This window comes from Oncorhynchus masou, chromosome 24, assembly GCF_036934945.1.
Source record: "Oncorhynchus masou masou isolate Uvic2021 chromosome 24, UVic_Omas_1.1, whole genome shotgun sequence".
NCBI lineage: Eukaryota > Metazoa > Chordata > Actinopteri > Salmoniformes > Salmonidae > Oncorhynchus > Oncorhynchus masou.
In genome coordinates this window covers 49,710,735-49,730,228 of record NC_088235.1, presented here as the reverse complement: position 1 = coordinate 49,730,228, position 19,494 = coordinate 49,710,735, and the positions used below count along the sequence as shown (strand labels likewise).

The 19,494-nt window shown below is 40.2% G+C and overlaps 1 protein-coding gene across 2 annotated transcripts in view; it reads left to right on the top strand.

Moving 5' to 3' along the window:
* LOC135512297 (glutamate receptor ionotropic, delta-1-like) overlaps positions 1-19,494 on the top strand; it is a 467,441-nt gene that overhangs the window by 434,392 nt on the left and 13,555 nt on the right. The window contains exons 13-16 of one of the 2 annotated variants that reach the window (XM_064934183.1): positions 1,236-1,431; positions 9,359-9,525; positions 16,382-16,622; positions 17,777-17,909. In XM_064934183.1, coding sequence (XP_064790255.1) covers positions 1,236-1,431; positions 9,359-9,525; positions 16,382-16,622; positions 17,777-17,909 — 737 coding nt within the window. The remainder of the gene's footprint in view (positions 1-1,235; positions 1,432-9,358; positions 9,526-16,381; positions 16,623-17,776; positions 17,910-19,494) is intronic. The other variant, XM_064934181.1, reaches the window with a different exon arrangement.

Sequence of the window (19,494 nt, the reverse complement as noted above, 5' to 3'; positions counted from 1 at the left end):
GAGAAGACTGATCAGAGATGCAGCCAAGAGGCCCATGATCACTCTGGATGAACTGCAGAGATCTACAGCTGAGGTGGGAGACTCTGTCCATAGGACAACAATCAGTCGTATATTGCAAAAATCTGGCCTTTATGGAAGAGTGGCAAGAATTTAGCCATTTTTTAAAGATCTCCATAAAAAGTGTTGTTTAAAGTTTGCCACAAGCCACCTGGGAGACACACCAAACATGTGGAAGAAGGTGCTCTGGTCAGATGAAACCAAAATGGAACTTTTTGGCAACAATGCAAAACGTTATGTTTGGCGTAAAAGCAACACAGCTCATCACCCTGACCACACTATCCCCACTGTCAAACATAGTGGTGGCAGCATCATGGTTTGGGCCTGCTTTTCTTCAGCAGGGACAGGGAAGATGGTTAAAATTGATGGGAAGATGGATGGAGCCAAATACACCATTCTGGAAGAAAACCTGATGGAGTCTGCAAAAGACCTGAGACTGGGACGGAGATTTGTCTTCCAACAATACAATGATCCAAAACATAAAGCAAAATCTACAATGGAATGGTTCAAAAATAAACATATCCAGGTGTTAGAATGGCCAAGTCAAAGTCCAGACCTGAATCCAATCGAGAATCTGTGGAAAGAACTGAAAACTGCTGTTCACAAATGCTCTCCATCCAACCTCACTGAGCTCGAGCTGTTTTGCAAGGAGGAATGGGAAAAAATGTCAGTCTCTCGATGTGCAAAACTGATAGAGACATACCCCAAGCGACTTACAGCTGTAATCACAGCAAAAGGTGGCGCTACAAAGTATTAACATAAGGGGGCTGAATAATTTTGCACGCCCAGTTTTTCATTTTTTGATTTGTTAAAAAAGTTTGAAATATCCAATAAATGTTGTTCCACTTCATGATTGTGTCCCACTTGTTGTTGATTCTTCACAAAAAATACAGGTTATATATCTTTATGTTTGAAGCCTGAAATGTGGCAAAAGGTCGCAAAGTTCAAGGGGGCCGAATACTTTCGCAAGGCACTGTACCTGAATTAACACATTAGATTTGTGTTGCTTCTTGTATGCATTTGTGAAGCGAACTAGTAGTAGGAATCCAGTGTACGTACTGTGTATGCTTCAAAATAAAATATTGACAAATGCATCATTCTGGTCGCATAGGGCGACCTCCAAAAGCACATGACTACTTATCCACCATGTGACCCATATCCTTTGTTCGCCTCGACAGCACATTCCAGGACCTGTCCAAACAGATGGACCTAGCCTACGGAACAGTGAGAGACTCAGCCGTGTATGAGTACTTCAGAGCCAAAGGCACCAACGCTCTGGAGCAGGACAGCACCTTCGCTGAGCTCTGGAGAACCATCAACAAGAATAACGGACACGAACACTCAGTCTCCAGCCCATCTGAAGGCATCCGCAAGGTGAGCTCAGGGACAGCAGGGTCTAAACTAATTGATTTCAGAAAACTGTAGCCACTTAGGAAAGTTTTTCTAAATGAGTGACATTAAATGAGGATGTTTAATTCTGAATCAATACAGATATACAAGGTAAAGTACCTTCCAGCACACACACAAAAACAGATCTATGCTGGGCATACTATGAGGTCCGTAGAGAGACAATTACTTGGCTCTACTCATAAGGAGGTGTGGGAGTAAATGGAATTGTTAATCTATTATTGAATAGTGTATTTTTTATTTATTTTTTCCTGATGAGAAGTTAATGGTTACGCTGAAGTGAATATCTCACAGCCTAAGATACACACACAACAGCCTGAGAAATGTTCCAGTAATTAAACAAATGAGTTATAACAGAGTCTAGTCACACACACTTGTCATTGACTCTCAGGAATCTTTGAACCTCTAATTGCAATTAGTTGAGGCAATATCTGTAGTGTTCTGCAGATACCTGGTGTAATGGTAAATTGCTTTGTGTTTATGCACTTAAAATGAAAGCATTTTGGATGAACAACAATCTTAGTTACAATGTCTTCAGAAAGTGTTCATCCCCTTTGACTTATTCAACAAGTTGTGTTACAGCCTGAAATCAAAATGGAATCAATATACTTTCTCAGCCATCTACAAAAATAATCCATCATTAAAAATGTTAAAACATGTTTTTAGAAATGTTTCCACATTTATTGAACATGGAGTACAGAAATATGAATATTCACACCCCTGAGTCAATACAATTGAAGTCGGAAGTTTACATACACTTATATTGGGGTCATTAAAACTTGTTTTTCAACCACACCACAAATTTCTTGTCATCAAACTATAGTTTTGGCCAGTCAGTTAGGACATCTACTTTGTTCATGACACAAGTAATTTTTCAAACAATTGTTTACAGACAGATTATTTCACTGTATCACAATTCCAGTGGGTCAGAAGTTTGTACACTAAGTTGAATGTGCCTTTAAACAGCTTGGAAAATTCCAGAAAATTATGTCATGGCTTTGGAAGCTTCTGATAGGCTAACTGACATAATTTGAGTCAATTGTAGGTGTAGCTGTGGAGGTATTTTAAGGCCTACCTTCAAACACAGTGTCTCTTTGCTTGACATCATGGGACAATCTAAAGAAATCAGTAAAAAATGTAGACCTCCACAGGTCTGGTTCATCCTTGGGAGCAATTTCCAAATGCCTGAAGGTACCACTTTCATCTGTACAAACAATAGTACGCAAGTATAAACACCATGGGACCACACAGCCGTCATACCGCTCAGGAAGGAGACACGTCCTGTCTCCTATAGCTGAAAGTACTTTGGTGCGAAAAGTGCAAATCAATCCCAGATCAACAGCAAAGGACCTTGTGAAGATGCGGGAGGAAACAGGTACAAAAGTACATATATCCACAGTAAAACGAGACCGGTATCGACACAACCTGGAAGGCCGCTCAGCAAGGAAGAAGCCACTGCTCCAAAACCGACATAACAAAACAAGACTACGGTTTGCAACTGCACATGGGGACAAAGACCGTACTTTTTTGAGAAATGTCCTCTGGTCGGATGAAACAAAAATAGAACTGTTTGGCCATAATGACCATTGTTATGTTTGGAGGAAAAAGGGGAGGCTTGCAAGCCGGAGAACACATCCCAACCGTGAAGCACGGGGTTGGCAGCATCATGTTTTGGGGGTGCTTTGCTGCTTGTGTGGCTGGTGCACTTCACAAAATAGATGGCATCATGAGGTAGGAAAAGTATGTGGATATAATGAGGCAACATCTCAAGACATCAGTCAGGATGTTAATGCTTGGTCGCAAATGGGTCACCCAAATGGACAATGACCCCAAGCATTCTTCCAAAGTTGTGGCAAAAAAGCTTCAGGACAACAAAGTCATGGTATCGGAGTGGCCATCACAAAGCCCTGACCTCAATCCTACAGAACATTTGTGGGCAAAACTGAAAAAGCGTGTGAGAAAGGAGGCCTACAAACCTGACTCAGTTACACCAGCTCTGTCAGGAGGAATGGGACAAAATTCACCCAATGTATTTTGGGAAGCTTGTGGAAAGCTACCCAAAACAATTGACCCAAGTTAAACAATTTAAAGGCAATGCTACCAAATACTAATTGAGTTTATGTAAACTTCTAACCCACTGGGAATGTGATGAAAGAAATACAAGCTGAAAAAATAATTCTCTACTATTATTCTGACATTTCACATTCTTAAAATAAAAGTGGTGATCCTAACTGACCTAAGATGGGTAATTTTTACTAGGATTAAATGTCAGGAATTGTCAAACTGAGTTTGAATGTATTTGGCTAAGGTGTATGTAAACTTCCGACTTCAACTGTACATGTTAGAATCTCCTTTGGCAGCAATTACAGCTGTCTTTCTGGGTAAGTATCTAAGAGCTTTGCACACCTGAATTGTACAATATTTGCTAATTTCTCTTTTTTAAATGCTACATCATTGCTAGACAGCTATTTTCAATTCGATTTAAGGCAAAACTGTAACTAGGCCAATCAGGCACATTAAATGTAGTCTTGGTAAGCGACTTTAGTGTACATTTGGCCTTGTGCTTTAGGTTATTGTAATGCTGAAAAGTAAATTTCTCTCAGTGTCTGTCCGAAAGCAGACTGAACTAGATTTTCCTCTAGAATTTTGGCTGTGTTTTGCTCTATTACGTTTATTTTTATCCTAAAAAACTCCCTAGTCCTGGTCAATGGCAAGCATACCTATAAGATGATGCAGCCATCACCATGCTTGAAATTATGAAGTGGGACAAAAAGGTAATTTTTTTGCCATATTTTTTCATTTTTACTTTAGTTCCTTATTGCGATGGATATATGTCTTGGAATATGTTTTATTCTCTACAAGCTACTTTTCACTCTGTTATTTAGGTTAGTATTGTGGAGTAACTACAATGTTGTTGACCCAACCTCCGTTTTCGCCTACCACAGCCATTAAACTCTCTCTTTTAATGTCACCATTGGCCTCATGGTCAAATCCCTTAGCGGTTTTCTTCTTCTCCGGCAACTGAATTAGGAAGGAGACATGTATCTTTGTCGTGACTGGGTGTATTGATATTCTGACACCATCCAAAGTGTAATTAATAACTTCATTATGCTCAAAGGGATATTCAATGTCTGCTTTTTAAAACATTTACCCATCAAAATAACATAAGGTAGATCAAAAGAAATAAAAACAAGAAAAAGTAGGCATACTAAATACAGGGTCAGTCAGTTCCAGTACCATATTTACAATGTGCAGGGATACTGAAGTGATAGAGGTAGATATGTGACCCTGCTCAGATAATCCCTACCATCATGTTGCTGAGTTATCATAGTGTTGCTGCAAATGTACATTGTCCCAGGGGTGTTAGGAAGTCATAGAGTAAGTAACCTAATTTATGTCCCTGTATCTCCCCTAAATGCCTCTGTCAATCCTACAGCTGTTGTCAGCAGTAATCATGAGCCTATGAACCTGAGTTATACTGTTAGCACTGAGAGGGTTTGCTCAAGTAGAAAATTCCACTGCGCATTTCACCCTGTGGTAAAACATAAATATCGCTGTCATGTCTACCTCTAAGTAAAGCAATAATATCCCACATTAACATATCTAGCCTACTAAACAAGGTTCATGAAATCAATACCTTGCTACTAACAGATAACATTCATATACTGACTACCGAAAATAACTTCTGGAAATCAGGACTGCGATTACTCATCACGTAATGGCAGAATCCTTTTTTTCCCTTTAACGAGTCAGACGAGCCCGACGGGAACGATATACTGCTCTCCCGGGAACAGACCCAGATCCCTGTGAAGGTGAAGAAAAATGGGCCAAAGAGCGGGCTGCTTTCTGAGAATTCGTAGGCGATAGAAAAAAAACCCACTTCCTTCCATTCTGCTGGCAAACGTGTAATCTTTGGAAAATAAAATTGATGACCTACGCTGAAGATTGAACTACCAACGGGACATTCAAAACTGTAATATCTTATGCTTCATGGAGTTGTGGCTGAATGACGACACTATCAACATACATCTGGCTGGTTACACACTGTACCGGCAGGATAGAACAGCGGCATCTGGTAAGACAAGGGGCAGCGGATTATGTCTTTTTGTAAATAACACCTGGTGCACGATATTTAAGGAAGTCTCAAGCTTATGCTCAGACCCAGAACCCCGTGATTTGCGTGAAGGTTGAAAAAAAGGGGCCAAAGCTGTAGAACCTGAGGATTTGAGAGCCCATGCCATACCTTTTCAACCTCCTGAGGGGGAAGAGAAGCTGTCTTACCTTCTTCACGGCTGTGCATGTGTGTGGACCATTTTAAGTAATTTGGACACAGATAACTTGAAGCTCTTGACCCGCTCCATGTGTGGGGTACAGAGATGAAGTAGTCATTCAAAAATCCTGTTAAACACTTGAATACAGAGAGTGACTTGTTAAGCACATTTTTTACCCTTGGACTTATTTAGGCTTGCCATAACAAAGGGGTTGAATACTTATTGAGTCAAAACATTTCAGCTTTTAATTTAATGAATTTGTGAATAAAAACAAATTCACTTTGATATTATGGAATATTGTGTGATGTCCAGTGACACAATCTAAATTTAATAAATTTTAAATTCAGGCTGTAACACAACAAAATATTGAAAAAATCAGGGGGTGTGAATACTTTAACCTCTTGAAACTCCCCATCCCGGATCCGGGATTGTGACTAAGCCTCAGGCTCATTAGCATAACGCAACGTTAACGATTTCTGAAAATCGCAAATAAAATTAAAATAATGTGTTTGCTCTGAAGCTTAGCCTTTTCTTAACAACACTGTCATCTCAGATTTTCAAAATATGCTTTTGAACCATATAAATTGACTAATTTGTGTAAGAGTATGCAAAGCTAGCATAGCATTTTGTGTAGCATGTAGCACGCAACATTTTCACAAAAGCCAGATAACCAAATAAATAAAATCATTTACCTTTGAAGAGCTTCTGATGTTTTCAATGAGGAGACTCCCAGCCACATACCAGATGCGCAGTGTTTCCTGAAAGCGTCTGTGTGTAGGAGAAATCGTTCCGTTTTCTACATTGCGCCTGGCTACCGAAACGAACCGAAAATGCAGTCACCTACAACGTGAAACTTTTTCCGGATTAACTACATAATATCGACCGAAACATGGCAAACGTTGTTTGGAATCAATCCTCAAGGTGTTTTTTCACATATCTCTTCATTGACATGCAGTTCGTGGAAGCTTGCTTCTCTCTCTGTGCCCCATGGAAAAATACTGGCAGGTGACTTTTGCGCACCAATTTCGGCGCAGGACACCGGGCGGACACGTGGTAAATGTGGTCTCTTATGGTCAATCTTCCAATGATCTGCCTACAAATACGTCACAATGCTGCAGACACCTTGGGGAAACGACAGAAAGGGCAGACTCATTCCTCTTGCGTTCACAGCCATATAAGGAGATCATGAAAGACAGAGCCTCAAAAATCCTTGTCATTTCCTGGATGCCAAGTCATCTTGGTTTTGCCTGAAGCTCACGTTAAAGGGCACGCACAGAGAAGATATTTGTATTTCTGGACACGTCAGAGTGTTTTCTTTCGAACAGTAGCAATTATATGCATAGTCGAGCATCTTTTTGTGACAAAATATCTTGTTTAAAACGGGAACGTTTTTCTTCCAAAAATGAAATAGCGCCACCATAGGTGTAAGAGGTTAAGGCACTGTATACATTCAAAAACTGTAACTATTGTTGATATGTTTTGACAAAAGGAGAGTAATTCAAACAAAGGTTTCAGAGAGATTTGAACTGAGATAATGTTCAGTGTGAATGCTAATTGAGAATATTCACAGTAGTACATAGGTACACTCACACACAGACATAGTAGCCTGAGCTATTTTCCAGTTATTAAACCAGATACTTAGTGAAGGGGGTAATTGCTTAGTGAGTTTGTACTTAAAATTAAATCATGTTGGATGAACAGTAATGTTAGTTATACTAAAAAAAGAGTAAAGTCATAAAACCAAAAGTATCATAGTGATATGAACTGAGATACTGTTTGAATGGTAAATGACAAGAAAAGTATTATTTTCTGACTTTACGAAGTTTAGTTTGGGAGTTTTCGTTCAAGACCTTGTGTAAATAAACTGTGTGTACAGACAGACTGTGAAGGGTTTTATTTGTGAAATAATGACATTGGAATGAGACTGAGACTCTTGGGCAAATGCCAGGATAAACAGAGAAATATATATATTCACTCTGAAAGGATTTTAGAGGTTCTGTTACTGTTCATTTGTCATGGTCAAGCGATCAACTGCTTCATACCCTGAGAAAACAGATGTGCCATGTTCACTCACTGAAAACTACCTAGTTCATTTTAGCTAACGCCACAGTGAACTGCAGTGACTGAGTGTCATGGACTTGAAAATAGACTGTGGTTAAGTTTGTGATAAAGGCTGGTGACCATTGGACACGTGTGTGTTTTTGTGGGAGCACATCTGTACATTTGAAGTCGGAAGTTTACATACACTTAGGTTGGAGTCATTAAAAACTTGTTTTTCAACCATTTCTTGTTAACAAACTATAGTTTTGGCAAGTCGGTTTGGGCATCTACTTTGTGCATGACACAAATTATTTTTCCAACAATTGTTTACAGACAGATTATTTCACTAATAATTCACTGTATCACAATTCCGGTGGGTCAGAAAATGACTGTGCCTTTAAACAGCTTGGAAAATTCCAAGAAATGAGGTCATGGCTTTCAAAGCTTCTGATAGGCTAATTGACAATTTGAGTAAATTGGAGGTGTACCTGTGGATGTATTTCAAGCCATACGTTCAAACTCAGTGCCTCTTTGCTTGACAATATGTAAAAATCTAAATAAATCAGCCAAGCCCTCAGAAAAAATTGTAGACCTCCACAAGACTGGTTCATCCTTGGGAGAAAATACCAAACGCTTGAACTTTTATCTGTACAAATAGTAGTATGCAAGTGTAAACACCATGGGATCACGCAGACGTCATACCGCTCAGGAAGGAGACATGTTCTGTCTCCAAGAGATGAACGTACTTTGGTGCGAAATGTGCAAATCAATCACAGAACAACAGCAAAATACCTTGTGAAGATGCTAGAGGAAACAGGTACAAAAGTATCTATATCTACAGTAAAACGAGTCCGATATTGACATAACCTGAAAGGCCACTCAGCAAGGAAGAAGCCACTGCTCCAAAACCGCCATAAAAAAACAGACTACGGTTTGCAACTGCACATGGGGACAAAGATTATACTTTGTGGAGAAATTACCTTTGTTCTGATGAAACAAAAATAGAACTCATGGCTGTGATGACCAAAGTTGTGGCAAAATGGCTTAAGGACAACAAAGTCAAGGTATTGGAGTGGTCATCACAAAGCCCTGATCTCAATCCTATAGAATATTTGTGGGCAGAACTGAAAAAGTGTGTGTGAGCAAGGAGGCCTACAAACCTGACTTGGTTACACCAGCTCTGTCAGGAGGAATGGGCCAAAATCCACCCAACTTTCTGTTCTAAGCTTGTGGAAGGCTACCCAAAACGTTTGACCCAAGATAAACAATTTAAAGGCAATACTACCAAATACTAATTGTGTATGTAAACTTTTAACCCACTGGGAATGTGATGGAAGAAATAAAATATGAAATAAATCACTCTACTATTATTCTAACATTTTGCATTCTTAAAACAAAGTGGTGATCCTATCTGACCTAAAACAGGGAACTTTTACTAGGATTAAATGTCAGGAATTGTGAAAAACTGGGTTTAAATGTATTTGGCTAAGGTGTATGTAAACTTCCGACTTCAACTGTATGTCTGTTTTGCCTATTCGTTCCACTATCCCCTCAATGTAACCCCTTTGTATATTCTTCCCCAGGCCAAGAGAGATTCCTTTGCCTTCCTGTGGGACATGGCTGTGGTGGAGTATGCTGCTCTGACAGATGATGACTGCACCCTGACAGTGACAGGCAACAGTATGAGTAGTAAGGGCTATGGCCTGGCCCTGCAACATGGCAGCCCCTACAGAGACCTCTTCTCCCAGAAGTAAGTTCCCTCTTCCAGCCAACTTGTCCCAACGGCCACCTACTGTATTTATGTTTCTGTACTGTAGATGGGTGGTTCCACGAATAGTGCCTTTTTAGTCTTCGATAAAATGCAATGTTAGTTGGATTCCATACATCTATGCTGTAACAAACAAATTCCAAGTGTGTTTTTGTAACTTTGTGGATTTAACATATAAATAGCTATTGCTTTAGCCATACTATGCCACCTTGTTTTATCCTTGGGTCCTTGGGACTAGAGGTCTTCACAGATCCACCCGAATATCCAAGACCTGATCCGTAATTCTAAATAATAAGGTCTGGTATGTGTAATTTTAACTGAAATGTCCAGAAGGCCCCGTACAGATCCAAACACGACTGCTGCAGTAGAGAGAGACATTTTATAATTTATGCTGCTGCTGTTACTTTTCCCGAGAGTGGAGCGTGGTGCGTGTAGCTCGTTGTTGTTATTGTTGGCGGCCAATCATAAGTCATCACAGCGGTGATAGGCTACAGCCATAGAGCCTCCATGTTTGGCAAAAGTTAGGATATCTAATTAACGGAATTTAAAAGATAAAAGGAGGATAGGCTACAACAACCAAGAGCCAACAGGTAGGCAGCTACTTAATTTTCTGAATGGAGTTATTTGTAACTGTATGATGAAAGCGCATGCACTGCAGCCTCAATTAGCCTAGTTAGCCAATGTTTAACATTTAACATTTAAGTCATTTGGCAGACGCTCTTATCCAGAGCGACTTACAAATTGGGTTAACTAGCATATCTAGCTTCTCCTGGTTTGATGCAGTCAAGACCGGTACTACATGATCATATTTGATGATGAATAACCTAGCTATGGCAGCTATTAGTCTAACATAACGCGAGTCGGTTTGGTTGGTTGCGTCTCTCGTCTCTCCCTCACCGCGTCACTCCCTCCCCCACCTGTTAGAGAAGCACCTCCCTCTCACTCTCACACTGTATCAATGGTAACCACCCGTTACGTTCCTCCCTGTCCCACCCCCTGGAACCCTCTTCCCCAGAGCAAAAAATATTCTGCACATATGCTTCTTTTACCTCTGCTTTACGCCAGGGCCGGATTACTGAACGAGCACACAGGGAACCCAAATAAAAAAAACCTGGGGGCTTCCCAGATTTGAACACGTCATAAATAATGGAAAAATGTGTAGAATAGCAGGAAGTTGGCTTCAAAACTACAAACTTCTCTTATCCTCGTGATAAAAATGTGAATAATAGCATGAGATGTGCTACAAAACAGAACATTTTCTCTCAGCCTCATGACAAAATGTGTAGAATTGCATTATAAAACTGCACATATTTCTTCCTACCCCATGACAAAATGTGTTGAAATTCCCTGGAGGTTGGTACCCCGGGGCCCGAAATGCGCTAGTCCGGCCCTGCTTTAGGCATAACTTTGAGGTCACCCTGCCCCCTTCTCAGTCAAAGGTGAATGAGAATTCTTCAAGCTTTTCCAGTGAAACATCCATGCAGCATCTACATGCCAACCATTTGCTCTCAATCAGTTTCATGGGAATATGCATTTAGATCTTGAGTTATGTAGTGCTCTTTCAAAGAACAGTGTTATGAATGATGTACAGTGAGTGAATTTTAAGACAGATGGTGTTAACTGTATCACACCTGTATCATACCTTTTGTTTCAATCTAAGCACATTTTGCCTAGTGGCACACTTGAGGATTGGCCACGTGAGAGAAAAATGCTACCATTCTCACGATCATCCTAAAATATAAGAATTTATATATTACAGTAATGTTATACTTTGCTATTATATTCTGTTTTGTTTTGTGAATATGTTACTATCATTGTGGTCTTGCAGACATTGATTCAGCTTTGATCAAACTTTATTACAATGAGTACCATTCTCTATTCATCACTGAAATTGATGAGTAGCTTGTTCTCTGGGCAGCCGAACAAATAGAGCAGACAGATTTTAATCTATCGGGAAGAGGGTTCTAAAGAATTTTGAACCTTGGCCAATCTATTAAAATAAGTTTAGTTTTTTTCAGAAAATCCCCAATTTGGCATGCCCTACTTCATGTTTGTCTGACTTCTCGGGAGATTTGAACCCACTTAACCCCCAAAGTGCTTTGACAAAGTAACTTCTATAAAGCATTATTTATTTCATGTGATTAGTGATTCATTTACATTTGTCCCTCAGGCTTCGGCATCCCTGTTATGTGAACTTATGTGATGGGATAGTACAAGATTTTGTCAATAAAGCCATTTCCTCCTTGAACCCACCTGTCCCAATTTTCATTAGTTTGTTACTGTAGGCTCTGTAAAATGAAGAAAACTAAAAACATAATTTCAAGTGTAAAACAAGTGTTTTGTGGAGTGCCTTTTTTACAATTATGAAACAAAAAGCATGTGTGTTGAAACACAGTAAAAGCTTGTTTTTATAAAGATAAAACAAAAATACCCAAACCGCAAGACACATGGTCAATGAAGAAAATCAGAAAATGTGAGTAGCCTAAACATCAGTATAAGTGCCAAGCGTGCTTGTGAAGTGAAAATCACCATTATAATTGCAATATAATTAATATAAGTGTTGATATGACAAGTCAAAATAGTTTCACTTAGACACATTGTTTGTGGCCTCGTTCGTGCTTACAGTATGGTATGTCTTCGTGCAACGGGTGGATCTCATTTAGATGTTATCCTTTGTCCTAACAGTCACCACAAATCTTCAACACTTTCACTTGATTGCAACACTTCCCACAAACAAGTTGCTTGCACCTGAACCAGGTGTCATGGGTTCTGTTCCGAGTGCATCAGCTCACTTTGCAGTTCTTCCTCCCCGGGAGCTATTTGCAATTTGCTCTGAATCTTTGCTGCTGTCTTGACCCTCATATGTCTCTCCCATAGCCTGCTTGTCAGACTCATGATGAAGTCTCTCCTGCTCATGGTGTTCATGCATTGTTTAAACAACAGGTAGAGTTGATAGCGGCCAAGTCAAGCATGTTGTAAAACACAGCAACAGGCCAGCGGCGAATTCCTCCTTTCAGTACCATCTGATCTGAAACATTATCCAACACTCGCTTACCTGCAGCCCGATATGAATCCTTACCCAGATACGGAAAGCCGTTCAGCATGAATCAGAATAATAATCGGCGATATCATGATCTATTTCCTCCCTGCCATCTGAGTCACGTTCGTTCAGATCTTGTAGCCACTCTAACATTGCATGTGCATCCATTCGTCTTGGTTTTGCCATTGTAAGTTATGCACTCTCTCATTGTATAGCCTACTCCAAATAGGCCTAGAGTAGACTAATAAGACTGCTTGGATCCGGTGGACTGGTACAGGGTACACTGTTTTGAGATTACTAATATATTCTAATTACACAATAGAATGGCCCGCCTTGTTTTTCATCCACAATTGATGATTACATAAATGCATTGTTCGCTGCCCCTCGCTCATCAACTTACCCATTCTCCCCATCATACTATACTTTATTAATTTCATCTGCTGTTATGTGTGAAATTTGTTTGGGTATAGAAAACATTAAGAACACTTCCTAATATTGAGTTGCACCCTCCTTTTTGCCCTCAGAATAGTCTCAATTTGATTGGGGATGGAATCTACAAGGTGTCAAAAGCATTCCACAGGGATGCTGGCCCATGTTGACTCCAATGCTTCCCACAGTTGTCAGGCTGTTTGAATGTCCTTTGGGTGGTAGAAAATTCACGATACACACAGGAAACTGTTGAGCGTTAAAAAAACATCAGCGTTGCAGTACACAAACCGGTGTGCCTGGCACCTACTACCATACCCCGTTCAAAGGCACTTAAACATTTTGTCTTGACCATTCACACTTAGAATGGCACACATACACAATCCATGTCTCAATTGTCTCAAGGCTGAATTTGTATTTTTTTAACCCGTCTCCTCCCAATCATCTAAGTGGATTTAACAAGTGACATCAATAAGGGATCATAGCTTTCACCTGGTCAGTCTATGTCATGGAAAGATCAGGTGTTGTTAATGTTTTGTACTCTTGTGTAGTGTAACGGTTTTGACTTGAGGTTATGATTTATAGGGGTGCCAGGTAGGTTGTGCCTACCAGAGAACATTGGTTTCTCCTTTTGGTTTGGGAGGGAATGAGTCCCATCTGGTACGTCAGGTCTACACCAATACAAAGAACTTATGTAATGGTCAGGATGGAAATACACTTCATCAACTCTTAAACATTGGAAGGAACTTCAAAAACAACTTATTTTGTGTGCGTTGTATTACTAATCATTCACACACACATAACAATACAACAAATAATGAGCTCTGGTTCCTCCTGAAATGTTCTGTACCTCGGACCTAAAGAGTCCAGCCCGGGAAAAGAAGTTCAGGGAGCTCAAGCGACCTTAGTCACGCAATGTTTGTCCGTTCATACAAGTGTAACGTAAACCCAGTATCAAATCATAATCAAAATAACAATTATTTTACTACACAAACATCAAAAGCGTATCAACTATGAATTAGTCCTCAACTAAAACTAACTACATAAATCATCACGGTGTACATCACACTAAAACACATGAAATACCGTATTCATAAAGGTTGTAGTCAGACAATCCAATCCTCCAAGTGGATCCAATCCGGTGTTAACTTGATATTATGCTACAGTTGTATTTTTTATTTGATTTAACCGTTATTTAACTAGGCAAGTCAGTTAAGAACAAATTATTTAAAATCACAGCCTATCCCAGCCAAACCCTAACACAGGTCTGTGCTTAGTAGCCAAGGCTATGGTTGCACCATGTCAATGAAATCAACTTGTCATTTAGCAGATATCACAGGCCCTGCTCTACCACAGTCAGCACACATATTTGACAGTAAGAATATTATGGAATGTAACAGAAGAAAATGGAAAGGATATTTTCCCCAAATGCCTATTGCTGATTGTCACCAGCAGCCACATGAGGAATGCACATAGCCATGGTTATTCTAGATAAAAGTTATGTTTTGAAACAGAGACCATCCGTGCAATTTGTAGAGTTTTTGTTGTTGTTGCAAAAATAGGTTAGAATCTTTGGTATCTGCTCTTTCTGATCTGGTATAACCATCAAAACGTCTGGCCTGATTGGACCTCTGTCGGATGATATGGAAGAAGTGCTATTTGGTAACCTCCTCGCTTATTTGTTAATGCATGCTGTCAATGTCAGCTGCACAGGTCATCAGTCTCTTTATTCTCTTTAGTTTCAATCTCGTTTAGGTGTAGTTTGGATATGCCAGCTGGGCAGGCAACTATTGTCTTAGTCAGAAAATACACTATCATCTAATTTCACTATTTACAGTCAACACATTTTCTGACTGATTACAATGTACATTTTTAACATAATACATGCACCAATTTAGCAATTTGTTATTTATTATGGTATACTTATACAACTGAAATATCAATGGTTAGAATGACTTTCATGGCCATTCTAGTAGTAATAGAATTCCAGCACTAATGTTAATATACGTTGTTTTCTCAAAATGTATGTTAGCTAGCTAAGTTAGCAATGTTAACCCCATCTGCTGTCAACATCAAGATACAATTTGAGAGCACTAGTTAGCTCCAAAAGGGGTTATAGCTTTGACTGCATGGTGATAGTGAATTCAGAGCCTTCAGTGCTAGCTACACTACAAACATCATTTTACCATGTTCCTGTGAAGCAATTGTAATGACATTCTACCACAACATATTCAAGAGTTTCAACAAGGGGTAGTCTGTGTTTAATTTCATTGTGTAGAAACACAGTTTGAGATCATTTTGATGGGATTTTGCAAGTGATTGAATGGGGAATTGGGCTTCCCAGGAAAATGTTGTCCGAGGTTGTAACAGTAACCAAGGGGGGCAGGGCTTAGTGAACGGTCAATTGCCCCTTCCTGTTGCTCAGCTTCCATTCCCCCTGTCATAAATGGAGTTATAGCTGATTTAAGATGAAATCGTCAACCCTGTTACGGTTAACCCTGTTACGGTTAACCCTGTTACGGTCAACCCTGTTACGGTTAACCCTGTTACGGTCAACCCTGTCACTTTAATTGTCACCTTTTATAGTCTGTATTTTATTTGTTTTTGTTTAACTCTGGAGATGGGGAAACATGTTTGTTAAGAAGTTGAGTGTGCTCTTCATGACAGAATGTTACAATTTGGTTAAATAAATATAATTTGTTTACAAAATTACACTATCCAAAGGCATTCTATTCGTGGAATGACACAGATATCAAATGGGGAAAACTTGTTTCGTGATTATGCATAAGTGTGAATATACAATTCAGTATTGTATGTTGCTCTATGTGTGTGGGATGTGTGGTTGTAAAGGGGGTTAAATAATGACCCTGTGCTTAGCCATCCTCTTGGTTGGGAGAGAATCACTATCTTTGTTCACTTTTCATCCATTCTCATCCATACTGTAAGATTACTAATGGGCTCTGTTTAGCCTTTCATCATCAGGATGGCAGCTCTTGTTTAACTCACTTCAAAACAAATTCATTTGAAAGAGTCACCATTTTCCTGCCCACAGTTTAAAGGACTGTTATTCATCTTCTCTTATGGCCAGTTTGATTTAACTTTTAGCCAGTATCATATAACTAACTCTACCTGGTTTTATATGACACAATAAGATCTCTACATTGTAATATTAATTAAACTACATTAAAACATTAATTGAACATCTCCTCTACCAGAAATCTGACATTTTCACAACTGAGTCCAATTTAATTCAGTCCATTTACTTTAATCCTATCACTAATGTTTGAATGGGAATTCACTCTAGCACAGTACCCACCCTGTGCTTTCAGTGAAGCCCCAGAACTATAAAACTCCTCTCTCTGTGTTTGTAAGGATCCTGGATCTGCAGGAGAAAGGGGACCTGGACATCCTGAAGCAGAAGTGGTGGCCCAGGAAGGGTCGCTGTGACCTGGACAGCCACTTGGAGGCCCAGCCAGAGGGCAGGTCCCTGAGGCTCCAAAGCTTCGCTGGGGTCTTCTGCATTCTGGCAGCAGGGCTGCTGCTGGCCTGCCTGGTGGCCGCCCTGGAGACCTGGTGGAGCAGCAACCGCTGCCGGCGTGAGCAGCCCAAAGAGGTGACCGAGAATGCAGCCCCGATCCAGGGCCTGGTCCCACCGCGGCCCCTCCCTAGGCCCCGGCTGAGACCCAGACCCCCGGGCCCCCCGGTCCTGCCCAGAGATGCCACTGCCACACTCTACTTTATGGATCCTGGCGCAGACGCCAGCCCTGATTTAGTAGAGCTGCAGTACACCCAGTTATAGGTGTGCCCTGATGATAGTCCAAATTGTTGTGATCTTTTCATTTTGTTTTTGAGTGGGAGAGAAGTTGGGTTGGGTTTTTTGTATTTCAAAATAGCCTTTGAAGGATTATTAAGATACTTAAACATGCAATTAATTGCTTGTTTTTGCTTGTTTCTGCTTAAAAGTGAGTCATTATCATGGATAGCAATAATGATTACTGCAAAAATATGAATAATGACAATTATGTTGGTTTATTAATTCAACAACGTTGCACTTCGTGGTAGATATTTGCTGCCTCATTCAATGCAAACGCTCTCTTTAGCCCATCCATCCATGTATTACTGCTTCCAAACAGCTTAAACACAACTTCATCCTGCTAGAGACTGGGCAGCCCCTGGTGGTGTGCAGACATAAAAGGCTTGACAAGGATCCCTAAACTAAAGTGTGAGCAAACAAGACACGGTCTGTTTGGACAATACAATAAAGCAGTAAGTCCCACAGAAAATAACGGACTTAATGTAAAATTGTTGTCGTGATGGGTATATATGATTAATGGAGCATTAGATTATCGAGTGATGATTTATTAAACATTAACCATTTATTGTCCTTTAGTGTAATACTCCATCATAAAGGTGTCTTTGGATGTCATAACCTATCATGTTCTTCAATGACAGGTGTTATTTCACAATATGTGTAATTTAACAGACACTTTTATCTAATGCGACTTAGTCAAGCGTGCATCCATTTTATGTGTGGGTGATCCTGGGAATCAAACCACTAACATGGCTTTAACGAGAGCCATGCGATACCAACTGAGCTACAAAGACCACTTATGACAGCTACAGTGTATGTAGACAATATGACAACAATTTCCAGTAAATTGTACCCAGTCCAAATACGCCCTATACGCGTTTTTGCAATTATATGTCAATGTCCAGATACCATGCTGGTTATTTATATACTGTATGATTGTCTGTGATCCTATGCAGGCCACTAAGGTCTACAGTCTGGAAAGGGTTTCTGGTCCATTGACATATAATGACATTACAAGTGCTTCACCGGCAAGCAGGTGTGACATGTGGACAGACAGAGACTGGGAGGAGGCAGAAACTATTGACACAGGTCAGGAGAGACCTGAGATATACGGGATACTGTGTGGGGTTGGGGGGAGGGCATGGGCGATGGGTAGGAGTAAATATGTATCGCTTCACTGGTCGTCTTACTCCATGGTCTCTTCTGTTGTTTGGCGTCTTTATGTTATGATTTAAACAGAATGGATGCATGGGAAATGTTTGGTAACAATGAGAGGAAGGAGAAGGAGAAGTAGCTAGGAGGCCATACTTTTGGCTGTTTTCCGGTGCACTAGATTTTTCTGCACGATCCTATTATCCATAACATTTCTTTTGGCACTTTTGGTTGCTCCTCAACTCCAAATTGCAACATTTGGAGTAGTGAACGACCAAAAATATAGACTTTCAAAAAATGATTTCTTTAAATGGTTTTAGGTCTTTGTCTCCTTCATCGTGTCTATCTTGTCCCACAACGTGTGATGCATTGACATTGTATACCCATCTCAACCAGTCGGTCTATAAGGACGTGATTCTTTTCATGCAGTCGTGTGCTACAGGTACAGCATCTGTTGTCCAAGAAACATTTATTTGAAGAAAGGCATTCTACACAGCAAATTGGCCAGTGTTAACAAGTGTTCATTCTCTTGGTGTTACAGTGCCTTGCGAAAGTATTCGCCCACATTGAACTTTGCGACCTTTTGCCACATTTCAGGCTTCAAACATAAAGATATAAAACTGTATTTTTTTGTGAAGAATCAACAACAAGTGGGACACAATCATGAAGTGGAACGACATTTATTGGATATTTCAAACTTTTTTAACAAATCAAAAACTGAAAAATTGGGCGTGCAAAATTTTTCAGCCCCTTTACTTTCAGTGCAGCAAACTCTCTCCAGAAGTTCAGTGAGGATCTCTGAATGATCCAATGTTGACCTAAATGACTAATGATGATAAATACAATCCACCTGTGTGTAATCAAGTCTCCGTATAAATGCACCTGCACTGTGATAGTCTTAGAGGTCCGTTAAAAGCGCAGAGAGCATCATGAAGAACAAGGAACACACCAGGCACGTCCGAGATACTGTTGTGAAGAAGTTTAAAGCCGGATTTGGATACAAAAAGATTTCCCAAGCTTTAAACATCCCAAGGAGCATTGTGCAAGCGATAATATTGAAATGGAAGGAGTATCAGACCACTGCAAATCTACCAAGACCTGGCCATCCCTCTAAACTTTCAGCTCATACAAGGAGAAGACTGATCAGAGATGCAGCCAAGAGGCCCATGATCACTCTGGATGAACTGCAGAGATCTACAGCTGAGGTGGGAGACTCTGTCCATAGGACAACAATCAGTCGTATATTGCACAAATCTGGCCTTTATGGAAGAGTGGCAAGAAGAAAGCCATTTCTTAAAGATATCCATAAAAAGTGTTGTTTAAAGTTTGCCACAAGCCACCTGGGAGACACACCAAACATGTGGAAGAAGGTGCTCTGGTCAGATGAAACCAACATTGAACTTTTTGGCAACAATGCAAAACCTTATGTTTGGCGTAAAAGCAACACAGCTCATCACCCTGACCACACTATCCCCACTGTCAAACATAGTGGTGGCAGCATCATGGTTTGGGCCTGCTTTTC